General features: G+C 51.9%; 1 protein-coding gene across 9 annotated transcripts in view; it reads right to left on the reverse strand.

Annotated features, from left to right (window-relative positions):
• Positions 1-21,865, reverse strand: part of Atp2b2 (ATPase plasma membrane Ca2+ transporting 2) — a 293,782-nt gene that overhangs the window by 10,620 nt on the left and 261,297 nt on the right. For all 9 annotated transcript variants that reach the window (XM_029535211.1, XM_029535206.1, XM_029535205.1 and 6 more), the window contains 10 exons: positions 17,640-17,881; positions 16,675-16,909; positions 9,838-10,017; positions 9,566-9,653; positions 7,289-7,395; positions 6,645-6,836; positions 4,544-4,757; positions 3,078-3,289; positions 2,874-2,981; positions 752-934 (listed from right to left, as the gene is read on the reverse strand). In XM_029535211.1, coding sequence (XP_029391071.1) covers positions 752-934; positions 2,874-2,981; positions 3,078-3,289; positions 4,544-4,757; positions 6,645-6,836; positions 7,289-7,395; positions 9,566-9,653; positions 9,838-10,017; positions 16,675-16,909; positions 17,640-17,881 — 1,761 coding nt within the window. The remainder of the gene's footprint in view (positions 1-751; positions 935-2,873; positions 2,982-3,077; positions 3,290-4,543; positions 4,758-6,644; positions 6,837-7,288; positions 7,396-9,565; positions 9,654-9,837; positions 10,018-16,674; positions 16,910-17,639; positions 17,882-21,865) is intronic.

Here is a 21,865-nt window from a genome sequence, read left to right on the forward strand (position 1 = left end):
GCACATTCATAAACTACACCTGGCTTAGGCATGGGGACTTTGGGAGAGCATGGGATGTGTATGTGTGTGTGGGGGGGCCTTCCTGAGTCATTGTGTGCTACACAGTGGCGACCTAACTTCTGTTCTGGAGACGAAGCCTGCTTTTGACTGAGCAGGCACTGTGCATATATAATTTTATGTGTAAACTTGGCTTGCAATGCATACCTCCGTAGAGGTTAACCTCTGGGATTTTAGCCTTTGTTCCGCATCTCGGTGAGATCAAGGGCAGTGAGTGCTTGGAGATGCTTACAGAGTGCGGGATTAAATCTGTAAAGATGACTGTAGCTCCCAGGCTGACAATTTCCCTCCAGGATTGTCTGTTCCTCCTGGTGGCCACCCCAGCCACAATAGAACCCACACTCACCTCAGCCCTCATAACCACCCGTCTCCTCTCAGGGGGATCCCTCTGGAAAACCATGGTGGGTGAGACCCATGTCAACTCCTGGCTAGGCTGAGAAGGTAGTGTTCTTCCTGAGGCCACACTCTGCTTCTGCAGCAGAAGTGTGTGTGTGTGTGTGTGTGTGTGTGTGTGTGTGTGTGACTGGAGGGATAGCAAGGGCTCTTCTGAGGCCATATGACAGGCACGGGGGCCATTCACTGAGCCTACTCCAAGGCTTCCATGGCCACCTGCCCTCACATCAGAGTGTGAGGGTGCATTGGAACACACTGGCCACACCCCCAAGACTGGCCCAGCCCTAGGAGCTCCCCATACCTGTGTCTGGATCCGATTCAGGCCCCGGAACCACAGGATCTGGCCACGGCGAAGCTCCCGCTCTGCGTGGTCTATCTCTTCCACATCCTCATTTAACTCCTCTTCAGGGATCTCCTCCTTCTGTGTTAGCCGCCCCGCCTCTTTCAGGAACTTGAGCCTGCTGGTAGGGATGGTGGCGATGACCTGCAAGGGATGTACCGGGCAATGGTCAGGGCTGAGATTTTCCTCCCAGTCCTCGAGTCCCTCTCCCTTTTTTCCTGCTCGTTTCCCTAGTCACAGGAAAAGCTCCCTCTTTAGCCCTCTGCCCATCCTAACTCAACTGTTTTTTATCCTATCAATAGCCTTTTTACTCCACTCACTTACTGGGCACAAAGGACAGAGTGGAACAACTTGGCCTTGAAGAACTTGGCCACTGTGACTTGGAATGCCCCAGGCCTTATTGGTATGTGACCTAAGACAAATCATGTGCCCCTGCTAAGCTCTGGACTCCTATCCATAAGGCTTAGGGGTTGTGAGGACCCAGGCAGGCACTGTGTGCATGCTGTACAGAGCCTTCTGTGGATGGCCATCAGCGAGCACGGTGTGCACTGAAGAGGCCAGTCCTGGACGTGTGTGGGATACAGTCATCCTTAGTCTTCCCTGAAGGGCTTGTTTCCCAGGATGAGGCTTTACATCTGTGAGGACAGGCAAGGGCTGGACCATGTACTCGGGCTTTCTGGGAGTTCCGGGTCAGCGCTGGTTGCTGGCATCAACCTCACTGCTCATGGGTGCATTCCCTTGGATGCTGAGGGAGCTCTCAGGATGCAGGCCCCAGGTGCCCAGGAAACAGGGAAAGGGTCCTCATCAAACTTAGCTTTTAATGTTCCAAAGAAGTGCCAAAGGACATTTGGATAGATCTGAAGTCGATCTTTGAGTTCACATTTGCCACTGTAATTTCTACACTTAGTCTTGGCCAAAGGCTGGGAAGTGATTCCCATTGAAATGGGCTCTTACCATGTAGTCTAGGCTGGCCTCAAACTACTGGCGAACCTCCGGCTTCAACCTTCCAAGTTTTGGGGTTACAGGCATTCACCACAATACCCCCTCTCCTCTACCATCTCCTCTTTATCTTTTATTTTTTTTTATTCTTTGTGACAAGGTTGGGATATGTAGCCCACCACACTGCCTTCGAATATGCAATCCTCCTGCCTCAACTTTCTGAGTGCTGAGATTACACGTGTGTACCACCATACCTGGCCTACCACCGTGGATTCTCAGTTAAGCCTGGGGACAGCCTTGAAGAGGATCATCTTAGGCCTATGGCACCTAGATACCTGGACACCTTGGGACTAATCCTTTCAGCTTAGAACTGACAAAGACACTTCTCCCATGTAGGGTCCCGAGTCAGAAGACTGGGATTTCAAGCTGTCAGCAGGATGATGGTGTACGTGATGGTGTGTGCATATGCGTGCATTTGTGCATGTGTGTGTGTGTGCACACGTGTGTGCGTGCGCTTGTATGTGTATGAACATGTGAATGTATGCCTAGAACTTGGGAAGAGGTAGCGAATGAACCAGGTAAAAGAATGTTCCAGGGTCAGAGATGGAGTGGCCATCCGAGAGCACCTTCAAGTTAGGAGGTGCCTAGATAGCCACAGAACCACCTCAAGTCACATGCTAATGTGGCAGGATGTGCCAGATTACCCTGCTTGGTACCACAGGTCACTACCCTCAGGATGATCCAATAGATGATCCCCCCTTTAGCATGTTGGCTTCAGGTTCTGAGCTGTGGCAGCTCTTCCTGACTTTTTTTTTTTTTTTTTTTTGTAAGCTTCTACTTTTGGCAAGTCATGCCAGTAATAAAAGCATTGCCTTTGAACATAAATTTAAGTTAAAAGAAACTACTGCAATTTAAAAAAGAAAATACCACCAGCAGTGAAATACAGATAAAAGGTCAAAAATCAGAGTGCTGGTACCCACGTGGCCTGCATTTGGAGACTTGAACCAACTCCATTGCTCTGATGCCCAGTGTTGGGAATGGCCTTCCCTGGTATGGGCAGTAGGTATATGTCACAGCTACGACCAATCCTGTTGTTCCTCTTCCTTTGGCTAAACACCCCTCCCCCAACTCCCCTGCCACACACCTGGCCCCAGACGAGCTCTCCCAGGCCTATGAAGATGCACCACATCCACTGGTCCAGCTGGAGAGGGGAGCAGCTGAAGGGCTTCCCGCCAAACTGCACGATCACTATCTGCAGGTCAGAGATTGGAGGGACAGACACGGAGATAGCACGGAGGGCCGGGGAGCCACCGCCTTGCCCAGCCCAGGTTAAGTGGGGGCTGGGTACCTGGATGGCGAAAGTGCCAAGAACGATGGTGCAGAAGATGGGGTTCCGGAAGATCCCGTCAAAGACGTTACGCTCGCCGTGGATCTTGCGGGCGTTGATCTCGTTGAAAAGCTGCATCATGACGAAGGTGTTGAAGATGATGGTGTAGTGCTCTGAGGGTGGTGAGTGCAGTGGGGCGTTCCTTCCGCTGTCGATCTGGAACATCTTCTCACCTGCCAAACCAGAGGGTGGGCTGGGCTCAGGTGTGGAATGGGGCACAGTGTGGCCTGTGGTTCCTGCTCAGTGAGACAATCCTTTCTCTCTGGTGGGGGTTACCAGGACATGAGGAACTGAACTGAGGGGTCACTTTAGGAAAACTAAGACTCACTGATCTAGAGGATAAATGGCTTGGGACCTGTCACATTTCTGTGGACATCTGAGAAAGGTGGCATGCCACCTGCCTTACAAAGTAACATTCCTTTATGAAGGGTGACACAGAGGACATAGATCCTTGAGTGAAGCCACTACAGCTTAAGCAAATGTGGCCTGGAGACCTATACATCTGAGGGCTGGTGCCCAGACTGTGGCACTATGGAGAGGTAGTGGGACCAGAGTCGAACGGAGCACAAGCTGCTCTTGAAGTCACTATGTAGTCAGGGACGACCTTAAACTTCTGATCCTCCCACCTGTGCTTCCTGAGCGCTGGAATTACAGGCAGGGACTTGAGGCATACTGAGCAAAGGTTCTACCACACCCTAGCCCTAAGGGAGGTGGAGGAACCTCTTCAGGGTGGAATCTGACGGGACATTTCAGGCCATTAGGGGGTATTCTCTTAAAGGGAACTGTGGGGCCTGGTCCATACCTTTCTCTGCTTCCTGGCCATGAAGCCAACAGTTTTTCTTCCCTTTGCCTTGTCCCTGACTCCATACAGCAGAGTCATCTGAGTATGACCTCTCAGAATGAGAGTCCAAACGAACCCCTCTTCTAAGCTAATTATCTCAGAAACCTTATTTTAATGAAGGAGCACTGAATAAGGCACAGGCAAAGGCACTTGGATCTGAGTGGCTGGAGAGCTAGCCCTCAGTAGAAGAGCTGAGAAAGGAGCTGACATTCTAACAAGAATATGTGTCCTTCCCCAAGGACGTCTACATTCTCCATGAAGACATCTTCCTGGAGCAAGTAGAAGTTCCTAGAAGTGGTCAGGGAAGGGACAGGTTGCTTGGCCCAGGACCTTGGCTCTCAGTGGCTAACGTGACAGAAAGCGTTCATCAGTCCCGGATGCAAACACTACCGCTGGCTTTAAGGTGAGCCAGCCCGGGACAGGGCATGACTACTGACTCCCTGCGTGCTGCCATCTGCATTTTCCTCCTATGCCACGGTTCCCCCATGGGGGAAACAGAATGACACATGTAAAGCCAGCTGCTGGCCATGGTGTATCCAGAAGTTGTTACCCTAATCTCAGAGGGGGTAAGGATGAGGGCGCTCACCCACGAAAAGCAGGGTGAAGATGAGGGTGAGCTGGTAGACGGCGTGGCCCAGGATATTCTTCATCATGGTCCGTGAGATGAGTGGCTTGTTGCGGCCGTAAGGTTTCCTCAGGAGCAGTGTCTCAGTGGGTGGCTCTGTGGCCAGGGCCAGGGAGGCAAACGTGTCCATGATGAGGTTCACCCAGAGCATCTGCACAGCCTTGAGAGGGGAGTCCTACGACAGTGGCAGGGAGAAGAAGACTGTCACAGAGTGAGCCATCACAGCCACAGAGTACGGGATGGACAGGGTTTCAGCAGGCTCCCACTACAGGATGCAGGCTGCCCAGGCTTTGGGGCTCTGAGCATGTGCAGGACAGGTTCTTGGAGCTTCTGTGGAGAACAGTACGATCTGCCCACCTCAGTCCTGGGCCCACAGGCTCAGTGGCCACAGTTCCCTGATTTCTGTAGACTTTGGCCACATCTTCTTCTATTCCCCTCCTGTCTGAAGCCGACATCCATTTTCTTAACCCCCTGAAGTCTCTGCCCCACAGTCTCAGGGGTTCAGGTCTCTCCTACCCTGGAGACAACGTCCTTGACCTCTGCTCCCAACTCCACCTTATTTCTCACTATCTTGCATCTTAAAAGGTTTTTATAACTACAACTCCAAATGAAATGCCCCGTCATGATAGGAAGTCTGTCAAGCAAGCAAAACAGGATGCTATGACACAGGCTGTCACTACGAGCATGCCAGTGTAGACACTATCAGATTCATTCTGCGAGGTCCAGGCTGGACAGAGCATGCTCCGTGTACTGACTGAAGAAGCCGATCCACCTATCCTTCCCCAATTTACAACCACAGTCCTTGTTCACAGAGCCAGGCTCACCCACAATCCTCGGCCCCTCACCATTGGCTCTACTCTTGATCTTCTTGTGGCCCATGGAGTACTCCTCCAGGAAGCCTACCCTCTGTTTCCCATCCGTCTGTCTTCTCTGTACTTTCCTGGCTGTTCTACCGTCTCACCCTACCCGGTAGGGCTGCTCTGGGCTTTCTGCTACTTTTCTACCTTATCTGATTACAAGATTCTCAGAGTCAGGTGTACAATTTTCCCACCAAAGCCTGTGTAGCCCTGCTCACTCAGGGATGTTGGGCCAACTGATCCTTGTCTCCGAACCTGTTTTCTTAACTGGCATCTGTCCAGTCTCCAGGAAGCCATCACGCAGTGTCTATAAATCACCACTAGAGGGAGCTCCATACCCTCAGACCAGGAAAGATGCCCCCTGAACAGACAGGGAACCCTCAGTCCAACTCTCAGGCCTGAGGTGGCACACGTGGTCAATCTGCAGCCACCATGTACATCATCGTGATGGAGGTCACCGTAGAAGGAAACAGTGTCCTATGGGCCATGTGGCTCTTGGGGGACAGCGGCACATTGGACTCTGGGTTCCCCTATGGGTAGGGGGATTGTGTAACCAGGTAGTGACTGGGAGGAGCCAGGCCTCTGAAGTTGGTCTTCTCCAGACCAGAAAGCCAGCTCCTGGGAGATGCAGTCTGGTTAGAGTTTCAGGAGGCATCAGGAGCCAGAGTGAGTGTCTGAGCGTTCTGTCCTCTGAGCCTGTCTCTACCTCTGTGAAATGGTACTTACTCTCCGGGCTCCAAGTGTCTCGGCGAGCAGCCTGCCGAGGGCCAGCAGCAGTGATCTGGACAGACAGCATCACTGCCGCCTCCACCCACCCCATCTCCGAATCCACTCTGCTCTGGAGTGAAGGTCCCATACAACAGGACTGGCTCTGGGTCCTTGTCTGGGCAAACTGATCTCCCCTGGGCCTGCACTGCCTCGGCCCCGCTTCTGCCAGCCCCTGGAGCAAGGATCAGGCCTCACAGGGCATGAGGCCTGATATCTCTCCTTTCCAGGGCCACCTGAGTCATACTACCTCTCCAAGCCTCATTTCTCAACTGCATAGAGCTGGTAGCTGCACGGAGGTCCAAGATGGCATCCTGGTCTTGGGAGGAACACTATTGATGTGTATCCATCCCCAGGGTTGTGCTCCTAACAACTTAGGGTATCCTGGAGACGGAAGGCTGCCCTTTCTCAGCCTTTGGTGTGGATCTCCCAGGACCCACCTGTGTAATGCAGGCGCCCGTGAAGGCCACGATCACAGCCACCACGTTGACAGTCAGCTGGAACTGTAGGAATTTGGAGATGCTGTCATAGACATTACGGCCCCACATCACGGCCTTGACGATGCTGCTGAAGTTGTCATCTGTCAGGATGATGTCTGAGGCCTCCTTGGCCACATCTGTGCCTGCGATGCCCTGTGGAGACAGGGACAGGAGCCTGGTAGGGCAGCTGGAGAGGTGAGTGGCTCTATCTGGCTAGTCTTACCTCCACACAGCCTTAGTTAGTCCTATGCACCTCACTCCTGATTCACAGGAACTGGCACAGTCTGACCAGACATGCACATGCTTACACAACCACCCCTCTGAGGCCAACATTCTTCCCTGGGAAGCCTGGCCTTTCCCCATTCCTCCTTGACCTTTAAGCACCCAGCGGGACAGAGCTGACCCCAGCAGGACACTGCCTGCCCCCTCCAGGAAGACCTGAGGCTAGGTGGGGGCTCAAAAGCTTGGGTGTATGGAGAGGGATGAGTGTTAAGTGTCTGTAGAGAGTCCCACAAGCCAGTTTGAAGCAGTGTAGTCCAAGCTGACTATCCTCGCCTTTGAGACCCAGTCTGACACCACCTGAAGTCCTTTTAAGATATTCTTACCATTGCGAAGCCCACATCTGCCTTCTTGAGAGCAGGCCCGTCGTTGGTCCCATCCCCCGTCACAGCCACCACCTGCCGCTGTTCAGTGTGTGTACTGTCAATGATGCCTAGTGGGTAAGAGGGTATGCTCAGGGCCCATGGCCAGCCCTGAGCTTCAGCAAGGCCTCCTGTCCTGTCTGTCCAGCCAGCCCCTTCCATCACTGCTCTTCCCAGCCTGTTCAGAGCAAACCAGGCTCCTCATTAGCCCAGGTTGGCTTGGGGCTTCCCATTTTCCAGCACTGTCTGCTCTTACAGTCCTTTGACATACTACCTAGAAGCACAGCCCTCTAGCTATTCTGTCCAGACCCACGAGTTCTCTGCATCTTCAGGGACTCCCACATCTGCTTTCCAGTACGTTCCTCCTGGGAACTCCAGTCACACACGGGGAGACAATGAGCATGTCACTTGCCATCCTGACACCCTGGGCCTGACCTGTGTACATACATCTTCAACGATAATTGGTAAGAACCAGCCTGAACACAACCACGCCTGCCCCTCGTGTCAAAACTGTGACTTCTGGTCTCCTCGTCAGTGTGTAGGCATTGCCCTGTCTGTACCAGGCAGACAAACTGCAGCAGCCTGTGAAGGCAGGGGACAAGTTCCCAGGTTAGGGGTACCATTCCCTCTAACTAACCCCTACAAAGGCCAGCTTCCATGCCTGGCTTCCTCAGGGTTATCCTGGCTATTCCTACTGGCTGGCAGCCTGTCCAAATCCCACTGTCTCTGGCTCAGCCTGTTTGAACTCCTATCTCTGGAGTTGGCAGGTCAGTCTCAGACGCTCCTCGTTCTTTGGCCAGCACTGGGCATTCACTGGGCACTCACTGGGCCCTATGGTGGATGGTTCCCCAGGGGCTGCCTTATGGTCACATCTCCATCCTGTGTCTCCTGGCCTCACAGCAGCTGGTCCCACAGTGGACCATGTTCTCTATAGGCTTCCCTCCTGGGAACCTCCCACCCCTGGGTACCTCCCACCCCTGGGTACCTCCTCCTCTGCCTCTCTCTGCTCTCTAATGGTCTTATTTCTCCCATCGCTCAGGTGGGTGCACTGGGTTCTGGGGCTCCCCTGCTCCCCACATGCCCATCACCCCATAGGCTCTAGCTGACGCCCACCTTTTTTTGATGATGGCTGTCTATGGCAGATGGAACTATTAGGACGTCCGAGATCCTGGAAGACTTACATCAACTGATCGGCATCATACCAGGTCTGTCATGCCTGACACCCCTGTAATGGGGGTGGGCCCATAGCACGGTCTATACAGGAGCACTCTATGGGATTCTCTGCTGTTTAAGACACACGACTCTAGCTGGGCGTGGTGGCGCACGCCTTTAATCCCAGCACTCGGGAGGCAGAGGCAGGCGGATTTCTGAGTTTGAGGCTAGCCTGGTCTACAAGGTGAGTTCCAGGACAGCCAGAGCTACACAGAGAAACCCTGTCTCGAAAAACCAAAAAAAAAAAAAAAAAAGACACATGACTCTAAGGTGTGATCCCAGGCAGAAGTCAAAACCCCACCTTCTAGACATTTTACAGATGGGAAACTGAGACCCAGAGTGGACAGGCTTGTCAAGGCCTCAGAGAGAGTAGCAGGAGTACTGAGACCCAGAGCTGTGATGCAGGAATGTAATCGGGGTTACTGAGGCTTTGTGAGTGGTGACCCTCTAATGGGGGTGGAGGAAGGTGTTGTAGCCTTCTGCTGTTCCCGGGACTTCTCATCCTCTGGGTCTGCTCACAAGGGTTGGTTGAAAGTTTCCTGTGGGTCTCAGCTTCCTAAGTTCTGGGCCCGATGGAGGAGGAAGATGGGCTGTCTTTCAGATGACAAAGAATGGCAAATACCGCCAAGCCATGAGAGAGCAGACTTTGTGGAAGGTTCCTGAAGGTCTGCACAACAAAGGCTTTACGCATAGGGAGTAGGCTACCTCTAGCTCAGCCAGGCCCAGGCCCAGGCCCGCTGATACCTAGAGGAGGTTGGAGGATCAGAAGAGAATCTCACAATCTCCTCATGTCCCCTTCCCCCAGACGCCTCTGCAGTCCTCTCAAGGCTGAAAAAGAACAAGTCAGACGGCCCCCAGGGAAGAAGAGTCCGTGTACCCTCTTCCCATCTACACCGTGGAGCCTGTGTCGTCCACAGCCAAGGACCAGCTACAGCACACACGGAGGAAGCTGCGATGCCATGCAAATCGGGCTTGGTTTAGGCTGGGTTAGTTCTGGGCTCACAATCACCATAGTTACTCCAGGCTTACCTTTGACCAGCGTGTGCTTATCCGTGGGCGACGAGCGAGCCAGCACCCTCAGCTTTGGCCAGATCTTGTCAATCCGCTCCTGCTCAATCTGGAGAGGGGTGTGGTATGTCGGTGGGGGTCACAGAGAGAAATCGAGCCCCATGCAGAGTCACTAGGCTCTTCAGGGCACACCAGCTGGCTTCTGTTCAAGCATGCAGGGCCCATGCCTCCCGGCCCCCTCTGGAGCTTGGCCCACGGCAGAGCCTTTGCGCTGGACACATGAGCATGCGTACCTCCCCTTTCTCGTTGCGAATCCGCCGATTGAATTCTTTGCCTTCCAGGCACAGGAAGTCCTCTCCAGGGTGGATAATGCCACACTTGATGGCGATGGCCCGGGCTGTGTTGATATTGTCACCGGTGACCATGCGGACTGTGATACCGGCCCGCTGGCACTTGCGGATGGCTTCTGGGACCTGTAAGAGAGGGGACGAGCCATGAGAAAGGGCACCACGTAGGTAGGTCTTCCTTGTCTTTAAAAAAACCCAGGGCTGACTCTTCTCCCAGGAAACCTCCTTAGGTAGTTAACCCTGACCGGCTGATGGTGCTGTGGCTTTCCTTTTATGCTTGCGACAGGCATTACCAATTGATCACAACATCCTCGGATTAAACCTGATAGGGTCTCAGAATTCTTGGCTCTCAGAGTACCAGGCAGCGACTACTTACTGACCGTGATATCTATCCTGAGGTGAAACTTATTGTTTCTGACCTGGACAAAGGGCATTAGAAAGACCCCAAAGAAACCATCCTGATGTCTGGCCTCAGGCAAGAGTGGAGAGTAGCAAAGTAAGTCCACTTAACTTAGCCAGGCTTCCCCTCCAAGGCCCGTGACCCATTCCTGGCGTATTTTCAGTGTTGGGGGTGGGGGAAGGGGAGCCATGTGCATTTGAGGTCGCTTTATTTCATAGATTTAGAATAGATGCAAATGGTGCTTCTTCATGCTAAACAGGACCGAGAGGGACAAAACACTGGGCTTTTGGGGACTGAACTGACACAGTGACTTCTGGTCAGCCAATCAGAAGGCAACAAGGCTCTCTCCTCTCAGTAGCCTCCCCTCTTAGAGTGGTCAGGATGCAGAGCCAATGCGAGTGTTCACTGAAGACCAGAATGAGTAACCAAACCACAGCAGGGGCAGACAGGGACATAGCGAGGGGCACCTGCTGCAAAGTGTCCTTGTGAGAGAGAACATGCCACCGTGCACAGAGACTCAGAGCACGCTAGAATCTTGGGCCTGCCAGGTGAGCCCAGTACCCAACTCTTCTTGCACACAGTGGACCTGAGCCCTCACTGCCACCCCTGCCTTGCCAAGCCACTGGAAAGGGTCTAACTAAACCCTCCAGGGTCCTCTGAGCTGCTTTATCTGTGACAAGCCCTTACTGTGAGAAAGTACCTTTGGGGTGGTTGAGGTGAAATGAGGGTAGGACTGGCATCTTCATGAGGGAGAGGTGCATGTGTGTGTGTGTGTGCATGAGCATGTGTGTGACTATGTATGTGCATATGCACATGTGTGTTACATATGTATGTGATGTATGAGAGTGTATATAAGCATGTGTGTGTATGATGTATGTGTGTGTTTGTATGCATGATGGATAAATGTGTATTTAAGTGACTATGTGTATGTGTATGTACATCTATATGATATATGTATGCGTGCATGTGATTGTATGCAGGCTTTGTGTGTGTATGTGTGTGTGTGTGTATGTGTGTGTGTGTGTGTGTGTGTGTAGGCAGCACATTTGCCTTCAGCCCCATAGCTGTTGTTCTTTTAGAAACCTGTGCCTTATATGGCTTTGGTCCCTAAGGAGGGATAAGTGGGGAGGGGTTTTGCGTCATCTGACTCCATCCCTGTGCTCATTGCCTAGGTCTGTCCTAGGCAACCCCAGCAGATGGTTGGCTAAGTCTCTGCTTGCACACCCCTGGTGACAGGCGCTCCCTTCCTCCCGGGTCTGCTGATCCACGGGGAAGCTAGGCTGGCTCGTTCCTTTATTTTTCTCAGATGGAGAGGGATTCTGTCATACCTGAACTCTCCTACAGAGATGGGGTCTTTAGGAGACATGGACTTCAGTGCAGGCCGAGCTAGGGCTCTGGAAAGCATAGAGGAAGGTGAGTGGAGGAGAAACCAGGGAGCACTTCCTGGAGGAAGGGGAGTTTGAGCCAGTTCTATTCTGTTAAAAAAACAACTGAGGTTTTGGTATGAGGGAGCGTGCAGGAGCTCAGCCCATGTAGATAGAGCACACAGAGAGCGGCCCTGTCCACACTGCTGATCTCAGGGTTTACAGAGAAAGCTCTGGGTGGGTGAGGGGCTTTGGGGCTGTGCTACATAATGTGTGTACGTGTGTGTAACTTTCTATGTAGGTCAGGCTAGACTTGAACTCACAAACAAAAAAACAAACAAAAACAAACAAACCAAACCCAACCAACCAACCAAACCCACAAAAAACCAGTTCTGGGAGAAGCACAGGCTCCAAGCACCCTGCTAGGCTTTCCCCTCATAAATTCAACATGGACTCTCCCAAGAGCCAGATGGCTCTGCTGTGTGCTTCTGTCAGGATGCACTGTCTTGCCACAGGCCTGCTGACCATCACCCGACATCTCTGAAGTCGTGAGCCCGGCTGGCGCTCCCCTTTCCTAAGCAGACTATGCCTAGTACTTTGTTACAGTAATGAAAAGTTAGGGTCTTGCATTTCCTTCTCTTTGCCCCCTGCCCCTGCTGCCAGCAGCCTTTCTATGGCAGCGTTTGCTTGTCTCCTTCACTCAGACCTCCCTGCCCATGAAGCATTGCAAGCCCTCCGACCCAGAGGGACACTGCATTAAGTTGTTCTGCAGATTTTTTTTTTTCATACTCACTCATTCACTCAACAAACAGCAATGGAACATTCAATTGTTCTGTGCGCCAAGGAGGAGCGACATCATTAAGACTCAACTCCCAGGGGCATGGGTCTGCCTGAAATATGCTTTTCATATAAATAAAACCAGTGTTAACTATTTTAAAAAGTGGCTTCCTCTGCTAAAATTATCCTAGATATTCTCACTGAGGAGAAGCAGAAAACGGGCGCTTCCTGTTGTCATTACATAAAGGCTTTTAAACATCTGCTGTTTCTGGTGACAGCCGGTGTCTGTGACTCCAAGGGCTCTGAACACCCCGCTCTGGGTAACCCCCAGCCTGTCCCAGAGCGATGCTCTCCTGACAGCTCCCTCTAAGCTAGCTCTGTCAGCCTTGGGATCACTTTGATTGGTGAATCCTTGGTGTTGCTTTGGCTTGGGGGGGCCTGAGGGAGGAAGGCGGTGAGGCAGCGGGGAAACTGACGGAGGTGAAGAGTGTTTACCTGCAGTTGAAGAAAGTTGGGAAAGTGTGGGGACCCATGGCAGAGCCCCTCTGCTTGGGCCTCACTGTGCTGGAGCCTAGTGTGGGGTGCTAATTACGTGACTCCAGGAGCCATGTGCTGAGAAAAGGGACAGAGAACAGAGCTGGGAAAGCTGCAAGAGACACTTGACATAGGTGAGGACATCGTGGGAAAAGTCACCCACAGAACTGGTGACAGGGGTTGACTTTGAGGTGGGAACTGAGGCCTGGGTGTGGTAGGGGCTGACTGTGAGGTGGGAACTGGGGCCTGGGTGTGGTAGGGGCTGACTGTGAGGTGGGAACTGGGGCCTGGGTGTGGTAGGGGCTGACTGTGAGGTGGGAACTGGGGCCTGGGTGTGGAGGGGGCTACCTGGGGCCCTGTCAGAATGAGGCTATAGGTTCAAGTCTCAACAGGAGGAGACCCAGTCCACCTCACTCCACCCCACCCCACCCCACCCCACAGCTCTGGGATCCACATAGTCCAACTTTCTCATTCCCGGACAGAGAAACTGAAGCCCCGGAGATGCTACCGCAGGCTACCTATGACGTTTCATATCGACTGTATTGACAGCATCTGCAGTCATCTTGGGGTCAACTCTCTGGCCATGGCTGTGAGGGAGTGTCCAGGTTAGGTTAACGGAAGTGGGACTATCCTCCCTGGAGGTGGGCAGCATCTGTCTATGGGCTGGGGTCTCAGACTGAGTAACGAGGAGACAGCATTCATCTTCTCTCGGCTTCCTGACCGCAGCTGTGATGGGACCAGCGCCTCTTATCCCTGCCACTCTGCCTTCTCCTCCAGAGCTGGGGGAGGCCTTTCTCCCTTAAGTGGCTTTGGTAAGGAGTTTTGTTTCACCTGACCAAATGAGAGAATATCAGAAGGGCATGTTGAAGCAGGTGCCCCAACCCTATGCTGTCACTTGAGGGAGTGTGTGTGTGTGTGTGTGTGTGTGTGTGTGTGTGTGATTTTTACATGCCACAGTGCACGTGTGGTGGTCAGGGGACAGCTTTGTAGAGTTAGTGCTCTTGTTGCTCCACTTTTACCAAAGCTCTTGTGATTACACTTAAGACGATGGCTTGAGTGGTAGATGCTTTTATCCACTGAGCCAAGCTGCCTCGCTAACATCGCAGGATGCATTTCTGCATCCCCATCCCAGCGGGCCATGTGTGAGATGGGGTACTGGGCTGGATGACTGAGGGCTGTGGGCAGGAGGATGGACTGAAGGAAGGTCTGGCAGGCGTAGGTGTGAGGCTTCTAGTAGCTGCTTCTGGTCTGACAGCGTCAGAGCCTGGAGGGGAAGGGCCCCTGAGTGGACACAGCTTCAGTAGATAGAAGATTAAGGTCCCAGCAAGCAGGTGGCTTGGTGGGGGCAAAGCTTGGGCTTGTGTCCAGCCGGCCCTTGCCAGACCTGTGTTTGAAGCAAGAACTCTAGATGATAATGCTGTTGTCCAAAAGTCCCAGGGGCTCAGCCTTGCTCCAAGGTCCTGGGCACGGATCTCTCTAGAGGCTTCTTCCAGTTTCTTTCTATGGCATCTGGGTCAAGGCCTAGAATACCAGGTCTACTCTGCATCTGTCCATCTACTTAACAGTGAGGCTTTAGGGCTATCCTGGTCTCTCAGGGTCCAGTGTGCTCATTTATAAACTGATGAATGAGGCCAAAGTTCAAATCTCCTCTCACTGGAGTAATTGTGAAATCAATAACCAGCATTCAAAACAGAAGTGGGGCAGGAGACACTTCTGGCGTTTTTGACCTGATGGAATTCTTAGGTGGTTAAATGTGTTGCTGACTCCTCTGTAAGGAGCCTTCCCAGGCTGGCAGGGGTGAGGGGGGGTCAGTCTGGAGCCAGAGGAGGCTGCACAGAAGGAAATACCCAGGGAGAGGCTGGCTCCCGGGGCATGGGCAGGTGGCCTGGCACATATCAGGACAAACCTCTGCCCAGTGATTTCCAGGAAGGCGATAATGCATAACCCATCTGGGAGGCCTGAGCCCACTCACTGCTGGTGACATCTGCAGCTGTCCCGGGAGGCTGAAAACCATCTTCAGGGACAGGAGTTAGACAGGTCCCTGACAGGCAGACGGATAAGAAGAGGGGCTACAAATAGACAATAAAGAGGCAAACTTTCTGTTCTGTTCAGGGACGGGAGGGAGGGAAGGAGGGAGGGATGGAGGGAGAGAGAGGTGGGTGGGGGAAGAGATGAACAGCAAGAACACTGCCAGAGAGTTAGGATCAAGACCATTCACTCTCATGCATTCATCCCACAAGCCTATCCTGAAGGTCAGGTTGTTGCCAGTACAGGATCCTGAGACATGACTCAGCCAGGAAGGCCATTAGATGGCCTTAATTTTGGGCCACTGACCTATATGCTGGTTTGGTGTTCCTATGTGTATAGTCTGCTCCCTTACATTATCTCATGGGCATGTGTAGGCATGGAGGGAGATACTGTTATGGCCAGGCTACTGATAATGGCTCAGAGAGGTTATGCAAGTATCTCAATGCCTCACAGCCCATTGGATCTCCAATGCTAGCACATGAGGATCCAGGTCTGTCTGATGCCTGTGCTCACTCTGATAGCCTCTCAGAGCTTCCAGGATGTAAAAGTTCATGTCTGTGACCTGGTTTTACTTGTTCTTTGGAAGACAAGAGTCCTACAGCAGCAGGCAGGAGCCTGGAAGACAGCTCTTCACCTATCTCCACTTTTATAAAGGGACCGCTGGAGCTCTGAGAGAGCAGGCAGTGGCCAGAGGCTCAAAAAGAACAGGGCAGGGCAGGGTGGGGCGGGGCGGGGAAGGGTGGGGCAAGATGGGCAGGGTAGGATACTGAATCCACTGTTGTTGGGAGAAGGTGTTCCCTCTGGGTATCAACACCAAATCTCACAGTCAAGGACAACACGGACCCACTGGAGCCTAAGGGGAAGAGGAGCCAAATCTGGCACCTGTGGCACCCTGGGTCAGGTGAATGCTTTGCCTGCCCTGAGCACTAACATCTTTTCATGAAGCCTAATCTGGTACTGGCAGACACATACCACACAACTCTTCTTCTGGGACTATGACAGGCCTGGAGCTGGACCACTCCCCCTGTACTTTTATCCTCATGACGTGGGTGAAGTCACCTGGCCCTTCTGTTGGGAATGTGACCAGTCATTAACTTAGAGTCCTGTCTCTCAGATGCCTGCTGAAAGCAGATTGTGGCTGTCATAGGAGGCTGGCCAGAGGACCTTATGGCTAAGTCACCTCTGGGCAGACAGAGCCTGCAAAACTGACAGAACACTATGCCCTGGGTTCTCCCAGGAGGATGCCCTGTGTACCTGGCTGTCATGGAGGATGTAATAGAGGATGTAACGGGGATGCCCTGTGTACCTAGCTGTCATGGAGGCTTGGCATCCAGATCATGATAATAGCTACATTCTGTGGGCTGAGAGGTTTCTGCAGCTAGGCAAGCCCAACACCTGTCCCTAGGGAGACAGGAGGGAAACACTCTTGGTGACTTGGGGGGGGGCAATATGAATATTGTTTGAAGTCAGAGCAGCTCCTGTGTGGGGAGTCCTTCCCAGGTCCCTCGAGTAGACAGTTGCTAAACATGGCTACATTGGTTTTAGAGTAGAAACGTTGGAGAGCGGAAGGATCCTGATCCTGTTACAAGGGGACATGAAGCTTAGAGAGCTGAGCAGACAGACAGAGTTCCCGGGTTACTCATGGCCCCTTTCCCCGAGCTCGCTGGCATCAGGGCCTACCTCAGGTCGCACTGGGTCTTCGATGCCCACCACGCAGATGCACGTGAGTTCATTGAGAATGTCATTCTCATTGTCCCAGTCAGGCTCAGGGCTGCTGGGGAAGTCACGATAGGCCACACAGATGGTACGGAGCCCGTCACAGGCCATGGGCTCGATCACCTTCTTAACCATCTCGTCCCTGTCTCGGGGCCGGAAGACCCGGGCTTCCCCTGCCCCACTGAGGATCTTGCAGCACCTGGGGGTGGGCAAGAAAGGAAATGAATGAAGTCCACTTACCTTGGTCATCAAATGCCCACCGGATCCTCTTCCCATAATGCCTCAAAGCATGCAGCAGGCCTGGAGTGCTACCAGGTGGCCTTTATAATAGTTGCCCCAGGCCTCTCAGCTGTCTGCTTTGGGCTGTGTTTGGGAGGTTCCAATTGCTGAGAAAAGCCATACCATAGGTGAGATAGCTTGGGAAGCCCTACACCCAGGCTAGTGCTTTCTGCTCTGCTCGGGCACCGGACTTACCAGAGGAACATCTAATAAAACAAAGGTGTAGGCCAGCTTCATGGTTCCAGTTGAACAGTCGGGTAAGACAGGAATCAGTGGTCTGTTTCTCTTTTACTTCCCTGCTATCCTTCTTGCTCTCTCTTTGAGAGAGGGTCTCAGTGTAGGCCAAGCTGGCCTTGAACTCAGATCCTCCTGCCTCTGCCTTCTTAGAGCTGGGATTAGTGTGCACCACCATGCCCACATTCTTTTCCTTTCACTGAGGTGACTCTAACGTACTACAAGTCGGGGTTGAAAATCTCTGGGCTTGACCAGTGTACAAATGGGGAAACTGAGGTGTGGGGGTGGGGGCAAGTGACTTGCTTAGATCCAGCCTGCATGGGGATGGCGATGTGTGACACAGACACCCACAGCTGTGTGTGGGTGTGTGTGTGTGTGTGCTAGGGGGCACGGGAGGGGTGGGGAGTGGGGCTTACTTTTTGAGCACAATCTCTGAGGCGCCCTTGCTGTACATGCGGAAGCTCTCATCGGGCATCTTGATGACGGTGCTCATGGACTTGCGCACGGAGTTGAAGGTGTACACCTTATACAGCTTCTCCTCTGGCATCTGGCTGCGCACCGGCTCGTAGTCCTGCCTCAAGTCCAGCACAAAGCCCAGCAGGCCGCACTCTGTCTTGTTGCCCACCTGCCGGGGCAGGGCACCCTCTTTTTCTGGGGGCTGTGGAGAGAGGTGGGTGGCTTGTGCAAGGCAGGACTCACCACACAGGAGCTGCTGACCTGGTTATCATTTTGACCCCGAGGCTGCTGCATGGCTGGGCCTCCAGGAATCTAGGGTCCCTGGTGGCTAAGATGTGGGCCTCTGAGACATTCTAGGCTAGTCCTGGTTCTGGGGCTGGTCATTAAGAATTTTATTGTTTTTTTTTTTTTTAAATTATGAATGATTTCTGTTCTAGTTTGTTTTCCATTGTGATAAAAAACCATGACAAAAAGCGACTTGGGGGAGAAAATGGTATATTTTAGCTTACATGTCCTGATCATAGTCCATCATTAAGAGGAGTCAGGGCAGGAACTCAAGGCAGGAACCTGGAGGCAGGAACCGAAGCAGAAGCCATGGAGGAGCACTGTTTAATGATTTGCTCCTCATGGCTTGCTTAGCCTGCTTTCTTACACAACTCAGGACAATCCAGGGAAGGCACCTCCCACAGTGGGCTCTCCCACATTAGTCTTTAATCATGAAAAAAAAAAATGTCCCAAAAGCTTGTTCACAGGCCTATCTGATGGAGGCATTCTCTCAGTTGGGGTCCCGCTACCTAGATGACTCTAGTTTGTGTCACATTAACACAAACCAAACAGCACATTATACAGCATAAAAAAAGACAGTGATACAAGAAATAGCCAGACAGCGTCATAAATGCCTCAAACTCTTCTCATGTTTTGTGATCGTGTCTGTCTCATGTAGCTCAGGCTAAATTTGAACTCAGCACACAGCCAAACATGTTCTTAAAAGTCTTAATCCTCTTTCCCCTAGCTCCCAAGTGCTGAGATTACAAGCATGTGCCAAAATGTCTAGCCAGATTTTTTTCTTTCTTTCTGTTTTTAAAAGTTGAACCCTTCTCTGTCTTTTTTTTTTTTTCATCTGCAGAACTTACCATTTGACCCAGAACTGGTCTCGATCTTTGATTTGTTTTTAATCATCACTGGGTGTGCATTGTGGCATTTTTATTTTAAGGTAACTCTGGTACTCTCCTCACAGCTTCTCCCAATGTTTGCCTCTCACATCACCATAGCAACAGTATCATAACAAGGCAGGGACACAGATGCAATCAAAGCAGCCTCACTCAGACCCACATGTTTACACGTAGACTTGCTTCTGTAGCAAGGCGTGACATGGATTCCTGGACGCATCACGATGTCTGAAGAGGAGAGTTTACCATGTGTTCTCATCTCTTCCTTCGACAGCCACAGTCTGCCATCTCTCTGCCTCTAGCCGCCAATTTCCACACCTCTGATCGCCTCGCCTCTCTTTTTCCTCTGGTGTGGTGTTCGAGAGCACATACAGGTCTTTGTACTTGCTTTACCACTGAGAGACATGCCTAGCCCGTGTCAGTCATGTCAAGCATGGTGCATACGCAAAAGCACACGGGATGCCATTGATGGAGGCTGGCGTTTTTACTCAGCATAAGCCTCTTGAGAACCATGCCTTTCAGTCCACGGTGTGGGCAGACCATCTTCATGAGTGTGGTTTAAGTTAGAACATACACAAGAGCTATTTCTGATATATTGGCTGAATGGGGCTGGAGAGAGATGGCCTAGCTGTAAACATAAACAGGAGGACCTGAGTTTGAACCCCAGCACCTACAGGAAAACCTGGGGGTGGCGGTGTGTACTCATAATGCCAGCACTGGGGAGTTCGAGACAAGAGACTCTGAGCTCCTTGGCCAGACAGCTGAGCAAAATTGCTGAGCCCATCTGTGAGAGAATCTGTCTCAAAAAGTAAGGTGAAGCCAGGCGTGGGGGTGCACACCTTTAATCCCAGTACCCGGGAGGCAGAGGCAGGCTGAGCTCTGCAAGTCTGGGGCCAGCCTGCACTATATAGTGAGGTCCTGTCTCAGTCAGTCAATCAATCAATCAATCAGCCAATCACAATTGAGGAAGATATCTGGTATTGACCTCTGTCTCACACACACACACACACACACACACACACACACACACACACACACACACACACTCGCCTTGAGTGGGCATGTAGCTGTGTCTTGTTTCTTGAAGGCTCTTCCTGTTGGGAGGCTGAACCCCTGGCTCCACTCAGCCGCTCCACAGTCTGTTCGTGAGGCTGGCTTGTGTTTGCTGCTCCAGTGTGCTCCTTCTAAACTACTCTCCAAATGAACACAACTGGCTTAGCCTTCCCCTCTCCCTTCTCTCCACTCGCTCCTTTGACACATCATCCTTCAAGCACCCGCTGGCCCTCCAGCATCATTGCCCATCCCAGAGGCTTAGAAAAACATGGGCTGTTCCTGAAGAGTCCCTGTCCTTTCCCTGGTGGGCAAAGTCCTTCTCTTCCTTAAGGACAAACTCAAATATCTCCTTGGATTTAAAAACAGCCAGCATGGGTCTATCTCTTGTATTTTAATTTCTTCCAAGTTCCCAGGGCAAGCATGGAGCCCAGCACACATTAGGTGCTGACCTACTATTTGTTGATGGCTCAAGGTGGACTAGTTGGCCAGGAAAGATGTAGGACAGTTGGGTCAGTATGAGATGCTTGCACTAGGGCTGGGGTGAACAAGGGGGCTGCTGGGAGTGCAGCTCTGCAAATGTACACACTCCCTCTGGCAACCCCCACCCACAGACACCCACCTACTCATCTCACTAAAAATTACTGTGTAGCTACTTGGCTGGTGGACCTTCTGGAACAGTAATGGCTGCTGGAGATATTTGAAGATGAATAAATAGCAACGGTTATATCTGCATCCCCTCTACCCCAGAAGTGGCTTTGCCTGGGTCTCAGACCAGTCCTGCAAAAGGGGCTTTTTGAATCCCTACCCTCACCCTCCTTGATATTGCCCAAGAGAGCATCCGAGGCGAGAAAAAGGAGGAGTCAGGATGTCAGCCTGGGGCTTGAGAGATGAGTTCGGCAGTTTGTCAGTGCTCGGTGTTTAATCACGGGGCCAGAGTTTGGACTCCAGAGCCCATCCTAGGGAGCTCACAATGCCTATAACACCAGGTCTAGAGATCTGATGCCCTCTACCGACCTTTATAGGTACCCACAAACACATGTACATGCACACCTACACAAACCATAGCCACCCATGGATGCACAGAAGTAAAACATAGTAAAACTTAATTAAAAAAAAAAGATGCTAGCCTGTGCCAGCAGCTCAGGGCTCCATCATCAGTGGGGCATCTTTCTGACTTATCTACTTTTGAAGCCCTGGTTTAAAATGGCCTGTGGAGCAGACTAGAGTTATGTGGGGATATAGACATTGATAGGCCATGACCCCAAGACCCATGAATGCCAAGGAGGATAGAACATTTCAAACATGCACACAGTTTTCCCATCTGTGAAATGGGGGGATTGGAGCCAATGAAAAACATCAGCCATCCCCACATCAGAAGGGCATAGTGAGGGATGGTGGAGTGGGACTCGGTGGCAGGTTCCTCAGTGACTGACTTAGCACCTAGGACAGGATCCAAGGATCAGAACATCCCCTGGCCACTTCAGCCCTGCTAATCTGAGGCTCGGCATCAGGGGCCTTGGAGGTTCCCCACGCTCAGGTCACGGGAAGCAGAGACGTGCTGAAGACAACTCCTCACTGACCATGAACTTGAGATAATAAATTCCAAGACCATCCCTTTGGCTCACTAAATGCAGTTACGTCGTACTTTAAAAACTAATTTTATAACTAACTTTCTGGTGATTCCAGAGTTTTATGTGTTTTCCACCGCAGCACTCCACCCCTCTGCTAATGAGAGAAAATGACGATACAGGGGCCTTAAATAAAAATACCTAATTACTTATTTGCCCAAGAGAGCTGAGCAGTCATGCCTGCCAAGCACCCAGCATTTTATTACCCTCTGTGAAATATTTTAATTTTCCTCTAAAAGGATTTCAAACAATCCAGTGTTGCAAATGGCAGAGCTGCCTCCTCCGTAATTCAATTTGTTTCTCTGAACTTGAGCTCTGAAATCGCCTACATGCGTT

Source organism: Mus pahari, chromosome 2, assembly GCF_900095145.1.
Source record: "Mus pahari chromosome 2, PAHARI_EIJ_v1.1, whole genome shotgun sequence".
In the NCBI taxonomy this organism is placed as follows: Eukaryota; Metazoa; Chordata; class Mammalia; order Rodentia; family Muridae; genus Mus; species Mus pahari.